This window comes from Haemorhous mexicanus, chromosome 34, assembly GCF_027477595.1.
Source record: "Haemorhous mexicanus isolate bHaeMex1 chromosome 34, bHaeMex1.pri, whole genome shotgun sequence".
In the NCBI taxonomy this organism is placed as follows: domain Eukaryota; kingdom Metazoa; phylum Chordata; class Aves; order Passeriformes; family Fringillidae; genus Haemorhous; species Haemorhous mexicanus.
The window spans coordinates 229,204-237,263 of NC_082374.1; the positions used below are offsets into that span (position 1 = coordinate 229,204).

General features: G+C 69.4%; 1 protein-coding gene across 1 annotated transcript in view; it reads left to right on the top strand.

Moving 5' to 3' along the window:
• Positions 1 to 8,060, top strand: part of TNPO2 (transportin 2) — a 29,608-nt gene that overhangs the window by 15,397 nt on the left and 6,151 nt on the right. Inside the window, exons 12-19 of the mRNA XM_059872105.1 lie at positions 687 to 912; positions 2,351 to 2,522; positions 4,392 to 4,478; positions 4,568 to 4,675; positions 4,752 to 4,910; positions 5,007 to 5,094; positions 5,178 to 5,276; positions 7,649 to 7,744. Coding sequence (XP_059728088.1) covers positions 687 to 912; positions 2,351 to 2,522; positions 4,392 to 4,478; positions 4,568 to 4,675; positions 4,752 to 4,910; positions 5,007 to 5,094; positions 5,178 to 5,276; positions 7,649 to 7,744 — 1,035 coding nt within the window. The remainder of the gene's footprint in view (positions 1 to 686; positions 913 to 2,350; positions 2,523 to 4,391; positions 4,479 to 4,567; positions 4,676 to 4,751; positions 4,911 to 5,006; positions 5,095 to 5,177; positions 5,277 to 7,648; positions 7,745 to 8,060) is intronic.

An 8,060-nucleotide genomic window follows, 5' to 3' on the forward strand; every position in this document is an offset into this window, starting at 1 on the left:
CGAGCTGATCCCTCACCTGTCCCACCCCCAGGCTGCATGCAGGGCATGGTGCCCCACCTGCCCGAGCTGATCCCTCACCTGTCCCACCCCCAGGCTGCATGCAGGGCATGGTGCCCCACCTGCCCGAGCTGATCCCTCACCTGATCCCTGTCAGGGCATGGTGCCCTACCTGATCCCTCACCTGTCCCACCCCCAGGCTGCATGCAGGGCATGGTGCCCTACCTGCCCTACCTGATCCCTCCCCTGTCCCTGTCCCCCAGGCTGCATGCAGGGCATGGTGCCCCACCTGCCCGAGCTGATCCCACACCTGTCCCACCCCCCAGGCTGCATGCAGGGCATGGTGCCCCACCTGCCCGAGCTGATCCCACACCTGTCCCACCCCCCAGGCTGCATGCAGGGCATGGTGCCCCGCCTGCCCCACCTGATCCCTCACCTGTCCCACCCCCCAGGCTGCATGCAGGGCATGGTGCCCTACCTGCCCTACCTGATCCCTCACCTGTCCCACCCCCCAGGCTGCATGCAGGGCATGGTGCCCTACCTGATCCCTCCCCTGTCCATGCCCCCCCAGGCTGCATGCAGGGCATGGTGCCCTACCTGCCCGAGCTGATCCCTCACCTGTCCATGTCCCACAGGCTGCATGCAGGGCATGGTGCCCTACCTGATCCCTCCCCTGTCCCACCCCCCAGGCTGCATGCAGGGCATGGTGCCCTACCTGCCCGAGCTGATCCCCCACCTGATCCGCTGCCTGGCGGACCGCAAGGCGCTGGTGCGCTCCATCGCCTGCTGGACGCTGAGCCGCTACGCGCACTGGGTGGTGGCGCAGCCCCCCGAGCTCTACCTGAAGCCCCTGATGACCGAGCTGCTGCAGCGCATCCTGGACGGCAACAAACGCGTGCAGGAGGCTGCCTGCAGGTGGGACGGGCTGGGGACACCTGGGGAGGATGGGGGGCACTGCGGGGGACAGGTGGGACAGGGACAGGGGGGACAGGTGGGACAGAAACGGGAGGGACAGGTGGGACGGGCTGGGGACACCTGGGGAGGATGGGGGCACTGCGGGGGACAGGTGAGACAGGGACACCGGGGACACCGGGGGAGGATGGGGGACAGTGGGTGGGACAGGTGGGACAGGTGGGACAGGGACAGGGGGGACAGGTGGGACAGGGACAGGGGGGACAGGTGGGACAGGGACACTGGGGACACCTGGGGAGGATGGGGGACACTGCGGGGGACAGGTGGGACAGGGACAGGGGGGACAGGTGGGACAGGGACACTGGGGACACCTGGGGAGGATGGGGGACAGTGGGTGGGACAGGTGGGACAGGGACAGGGGGGACACCTGGGGAGGATGGGGGGCACTGCGGGGGACAGGTGGGACGGAAACGGGGGGGACAGGTGGGACAGGGACACCGGGGACACCTGGGGAGGATGGGGGACACTGGGTGGGACAGGTGGGACAGGGACAGGGGGGGACAGGTGGGACAGAAACGGGGGGGGACAGGTGGGACAGAAACGGGAGGGACAGGTGGGACAGGGATACTGGGGACACCTGGGGAGGATGGGGGACACTGCGGGGGACAGGTGGGACGGAAACGGGGGGGACAGGTGGGACAGGTGACACTGGGGACACCGGGTAGGACAGGTAGGTGGGACAGGTGACATCGGGGGCACTGGGTAGGACAGGTAGGACAGGTGGGACAGGTGACACTGGGGACACCAGGTGGGACAGGTGACACCGGGGAGCCCGCCGGGGGTGATGACAGCACTGCCCCGATCGCGGTGGGGACGCTTTGTGTTCGTACTGCCTGACCCGGCGGGGCCCCGCTGCTCGGGGGGTGCTCGGGGGCTTTGGGGGTCCCTGAGGCACTCTTGGCGTGTCCCTGTGAGGATTTTGGGGTCCCTGAGGCGGATTTGGGGTGTCCCTGAGTGGCTTTGGGGGTATCCCTGAGGGGTTTTGGGGTCCCTGAGGGTTTCGGGGGTATCCCTGAGGGGTTTGGGGGTCCCTGGGATGGCTTTGGGGGTCCCTGAGGGTTTTCGGGGTCCCTGAGGGGTTTTCGGGGTCCCTGAGTGGTTTTGGGGGTCCCTGGGGTGGTTTTGGGGGTCCCTCAGGGGTTTGGGGTATCCCTGGGATGGCTTTGGGGGTCCCTGAGGGTTTGGGGGTCCCTGAGGGTTTTGGGGGTCCCTGGGGTGGTTTTGGGGGCCCCTGAGGGTTTGGGGGTCCCGTGCCCCCAGTGCCTTCGCCACGCTGGAGGAGGAGGCGTGCACGGAGCGGCTTTGGGGGTCCCTGAGGTTTTGGGGGTCCCTGGGATGGTTTTGGGGGTCCCTGAGGGTTTTGGGGGTGCCGTGCCCCCAGTGCCTTCGCCACGCTGGAGGAGGAGGCGTGCACGGAGCTGGTGCCCTACCTGAGCTTCATCCTGGACACGCTGGTGTTCGCCTTCGGCAAGTACCAGCACAAGAACCTGCTCATCCTCTACGACGCCATCGGCACGCTGGCCGACTCCGTGGGCCACCACCTCAACCAGCCCGTGGGTCCCTGTGTCCCCAGACCCCCCCTGGTGTCCCCCGGTGTCCCCAAACCCCCCTGGTGTCCCCCGGTGTCCCCAAACCCCCCTGGTGTCCCCTGGTGTCCCCAAACCCTCCCTGGTGTCCCCTGGCCGACTCCGTGGGCCACCACCTCAACCAGCCCGTGGGTCCCCCGGTGTCCCCAAACCCCCCCCGGTGTCCCCAAACCCCCCCGGTGTCCCCTGGTGTCCCCTGGCCGACTCCGTGGGCCACCACCTCAACCAGCCCGTGGGTCCCCTGGTGTCCCCAGACCCCCCCGGTGTCCCCTGGTGTCCCCCAAACCCCCCGGTGTCCCCTGGTGTCCCCAAACCCCCCCTGGTGTCCCCAAACCCCCCCGGTGTCCCCTGGTGTCCCCAAACCCCTCTGGTGTCCCCTGGTGTCCCCAGACCTTCCCCAATATCCGCCCAGTGTCCCCTGGTGTCCCCAAACCCCCCCCGGTATTCCCAGACACCCCCCAATATCCCCCTGGTGTCCCCAAACCCCTCCCTGGTGTCCCCTGGCCAACTCTGTGGGCCACCACCTCAACCAGCCCGTGGGTCCCTGTGTCCCCAAACCCCCCTGGTGTCCCCCGGTGTCCCCTGGCGTCCCCAAACCTTCCCCAATATCCCCCCAGTGTCCCCTGGTGTCCCCAAACCCCCCTGGTGTCCCCCGGTGTCCCCTGGTGTCCCCTGGCCGACTCCGTGGGCCACCACCTCAACCAGCCGGTGTGTCCCAGTGTCCCCAAACCCCCCCCCAGTGTCCCCACCCCCCCGGTGTCCCCGTGTCCCTGCCCGGTGATGACCACAGACATTCGAATCCCGAACTCCCCCTGTGGATCTCTGTGCTCTGAGGGCCTCGGGGCGCGGCAGGTGGCACCTGCTGGCTGTCCCCAACCCCTCCCTGCTGTCCCCAACCCCTCCAGGGTGTCCCCTACCCCTCCCTGCTGTCCCCCAACCCCCCCAGGGTGTCCCCATCCCTTCCAGGGTGTCCCCATCCCCTCCAAGGTGTCCCCAACTCCTCTGCGATGTCCCCAACCCCTTTGGGGTGTCCCCAACCCCTCCCTACTGTCCCCAACCCCTCCCTACTGTCCCCAATCCTTGCTGGGTGTCCCCAACCCCTCTGTGATGTCCCCAACTCCTCTGGGGTGTCCCTCCCCCCCACCTCGGTGTCCCCTCTGTCCCCACCCTGGTGTCACCACTATCCCCACCTACTCTGGGCTGTCCCCACCGGTGTCCCTGTGTCCCCCCTGTCTCCCCGGTGTCCCCATGTCCCCCCCCGCTGTCCCCCTGTCCTCCCGGTGTCCCCTGTCTCCCCGGTGTCCCTGTGTCCCCCTGGTGTCCCCGGTGTCCCCACCGGTGTCCCCGTGTCCCCTCCTGTCCCCCCTGTCCCCCCTGTCCCCCTCGTGTCCCCTGTCCCCCGGTGTCCCCTGTCCCCCCGTGTCTCCCCTGTCCCCCCCCTGTCCCCCCTGTCCCGGTGTCCCCCACCGCTGTCCCCTCTGTCCCCCCGGTGTCCCTGTGTCCCCCCTGTCCCCCCTGTCCCCCCCTGTCCCCCTGTCCCCCTGTCCCGGTGTCCCCACCGGTGTCCCTGTCCCCCCGGTGTCCCCCTGACCCCCCTGACCCCCGTGTCCCCCCCTGTCCCCCTGGTGTCCCCTGTCCCCCGGTGTCCCTGTCCCCCCCTGTCCCCCCAGTGTCCCCTGTCCCCCCCCATCCCCCTGTCCCGGTGTCCCCACCGGTGTCCCTGTCCCCCCGTGTCCCCCCCTGTCCCCCAGTCCCGGTGTCCCCACCGCTGTCCCTGTCCCCCCAGTGTCCCTGTCCCCCCTGTCCCGGTGTCCCCACCGCTGTCCCTGTCCCCAGGAGTACATCCAGAAGCTGATGCCGCCGCTGATCCAGAAGTGGAACGAGCTCAAGGACGAGGACAAGGACCTGTTCCCCCTGCTGGAGGTGGGGCCGCCGTGACCCCTGGAGGGGGGGCTGGCCGTCCCCAAAGCCGTCCCCAGCGTGTCCCCCAGCGTGTCCCCTGCCGTCCCCAGTGCCTGTCCTCGGTGGCCACGGCCCTGCAGAGCGGCTTCCTGCCCTACTGCGAGCCCGTCTACCAGCGCTGCGTCACCCTGGTGCAGAAAACGCTGGCCCAGGCCATGGTGAGCCCTCCCCACACCCCCAGGGGGGTGGCAGGGATGGTGACAAGGACGGTGACAATGACGGGGTCCCCCCCAGATGTACAACCAGCACCCCGAGCAGTACGAGGCCCCCGACAAGGATTTCATGATCGTGGCCCTGGACCTGCTCAGCGGCCTGGCCGAGGGGCTGGGCGGCCACGTGGAGCAGCTGGTGGCTCGCTCCAACATCATGACCCTGCTCTTCCAGTGCATGCAGGTGAGTGGGGAGACCCCTCCCCGCAGCCCCAAATCCCCGGGGGGGACCCCTCCTCACCTGTGCCCCCCCTCACCTGTGCCCCCCTGACCCGGGCAGGACACCATGCCCGAGGTGCGGCAGAGCTCCTTCGCCCTCCTGGGTGACCTCACCAAGGCTTGCTTCGTGCACGTCAAGCCCTGCATCGGTGAGTTTTGGGGTTCCCCCCCTCGCCCCTGGGGGTGGGGACACCCCTGAAGGCACCTGGGCTCACCTGTGCCCCCTCCCCAGCCGAGTTCATGCCCATCCTGGGCACCAACCTGAACCCCGAGTTCATCTCCGTCTGCAACAACGCCACCTGGGCCATCGGAGAGATCTGCATGCAGATGGGTGAGAGCCCCCCGAGACCCCCCCGGGGCACCCCCAAACCCCCCCGAGACCCCCCCGGGGCACCCCCAAACCCCCCCCGAGACCCCCCCCGGGGCACCCCCAAACCCCCCGAGACCCCCCCATGGCACCCCCAAACCTCCATGGGCACCCCCAAACCCCCCCGAGCCCCCCCGGGGCATCCCCAAACCCCACCGAGACCCCCCCAGGGCACCCCCAAACCCCCCGAGACCCCCAGGGCACCCCCAAACCTCACTGAGCCCCCCAGGGCACCCCCAAACCCCCCGAGACCCCCAGGGCACCCCCAAACCCCCCCAAACCCCCCCGGGGCACCCCCAAACCCCCCGAGACCCCCAGGGCATCCCCAAACCTCCATGGGCACCCCAGGGCACCCCCAAACCCCCCCGAGACCCCCAGGGCACCCCCAAACCTCACTGAGCCCCCAGGGCACCCCCAAACCCCCCGAGACCTCCCGGGCATCCCCAAACCTCCATGGGCACCCCAGGGCACCCCCAAACCCCCCGAGACCCCCCCGGGGGCACCCCCAAACCCCCCGAGACCCCCCGGGGCACCCCCAAACCCCCCGAGACCCCCAGGGCATCCCCAAACATCCATGGGCACCCCCAAACCCCCCCCGAGACCCCCCCCAGGGCACCCCCCAAACCCCCCGAGACCCCCCTGGGGCACCCCCAAACCCCCCCGAGACCCCCCCGGGGCACCCCCAAACCTCCATGGGCACCCCCAAACCCCCCGAGACCCCCCATGGCACCCCCAAACCTCACTGAGCCCCCCAGGGCACCCCCAAACCCCCCCAAACCTCACTGAGCCCCCCAGGGCAGCCCCAAACCCCCCCCAAGCCCCCCCGGGGCACCCCCAAACCCCCCTGAACCTCCCATGGCATCCCCAAACCTCCATGGGCACCCCCAAACCCCCCGAGACCCCCCCAGGGCACCCCCAAACCTCCATGGGCACCCCAGGGCACCCCCAAACCCCCCCAAACCCCCCAAGACCCCCCAGGGCACCCCCAAACCTCCCCGAGCCCCCCCGGGGCACCCTCAAACCCCCCTGAACCTCCCATGGCATCCCCAAACATCCATGGGCACCCCCAAACCCCCCCGAGACCCCCCCAGGGCACCCCCAAACCCCCTGAGACCCCCAGGGCACCCCCAAACCCACCGAGACCCCCAGGGCACCCCCAAACATCCATGGGCACCCCCAAACCCCTCTGAGCCCCCCAGGGCACCCCCAAACCCCCCCGAGCCCCCCATGGCACCCCCAAACCTCCATGGGCACCCCCAAACCCCCCGAGCCCCCCCAGGGCATCCCCAAACTTCTCTGGGCACTCCCTGAATCCCCCTGAGCCCCCCAGACCCTTCTGAGCACCCCTAATTCCCACCCTGAGCCCCCCCAGAGCACCCCTGGGTACCCCAAACCTCCCCTGAGACCCCCAGAGCCCCCCCAAACACCCCCTGACCCCCCCTGTGTCCCCCCTGTGTCCCCCCAGGGTCAGAGATGCAGCCCTACGTGCCCATGGGGCTGCAGACCCCCGTGTACCCCCAAACCCCCTGACCCCCCTGAGCCCCCCAAACCCCCTGACCCCCCTGAGCCCCCCAAACACCCCCTGACCCCCCTGTGTCCCCCCCTGTGTCCCCCCAGGGTCAGAGATGCAGCCCTACGTGCCCATGGGGCTGTGAACCCCCGTGTACCCCCAAACCCCCCTGAACCCCCAAACCCCCGAACCCTCCTGAACCCCCTGACCCCCCTGAACCCCCAAACCCCCTGAGCCCCCCAAACCCCCCAAACACCCCCTGAGCCCCCTGTGTCCCCCCTGTGTCCCCCCAGGCTCAGAGATGCAGCCCTACGTGCCCATGGGGCTGTGAACCCCCGTGTACCCCCAAACCCCCCTGAACCCCCAAACCCCCAAACCCCCTGAGCCCCCCAAACCCCCCAAACACCCCCTGACCCCTCCTGTGTCCCCCTGTGTCCCCCCTGTGTCCCCCCAGGCTCGGAGATGCAGCCCTACGTGCCCATGGTGCTGTGCACCCCCGTGTACCCCCAAACCCCCTGAACCCCCCAAACCCCCCTGAGCCCCCCAAACCCCCTGACCCCCCCCAAGCCCCCCAAACACCCCCCTGAGCCCCCTGAGCCCCCCAAACACCCCCCTGACCCCCCTGTGTCCCCCCCTGTGCCCCCCAGGGTCAGAGATGCAGCCCTACGTGCCCATGGGGCTGTGCACCCCCATGTACCCCCAAACCCCCCTGAGCCCCCCAAGCACCCCGAAACCCCCCTGAGCCCCCCAAACCCCCTGAGCCCCCTGAACCCCCCAAACACCCCCTGAGCCCCCTGACCCCCCTGTGTCCCCCTGTGCCCCCCAGGCTCGGAGATGCAGCCCTACGTGCCCATGGTGCTGCAGAACCTGGTGGAGATCATCAACCGCCCCAACACCCCCAAAACGCTGCTGGAGAACACCGGTGAGAGGGGGCACCCCAAAACTCACAGGGACCCCAAAAACCCTGGGGGGGCACCCCAAAACTCACAGGGACCCCAAAACTGACAGGGGACAGGGCTGGGGCACCCCAAAACTGACAGGGACCCCAAAAAACCCTGGGGGGGGACCCCAAAACTGACAGGGACCCCAAAACTGACAGGGACCCCAAAAAACCCTGGGGGGGGACCCCAAAAACCCTGGGGGACCCCAAAACCTGCGGGGGGGACCCCAAAAACTGACAGGGGACAGGGCTGGGGGACCCCCAAAACTCACAGGGACCCCAAAACTGATGGGGAACC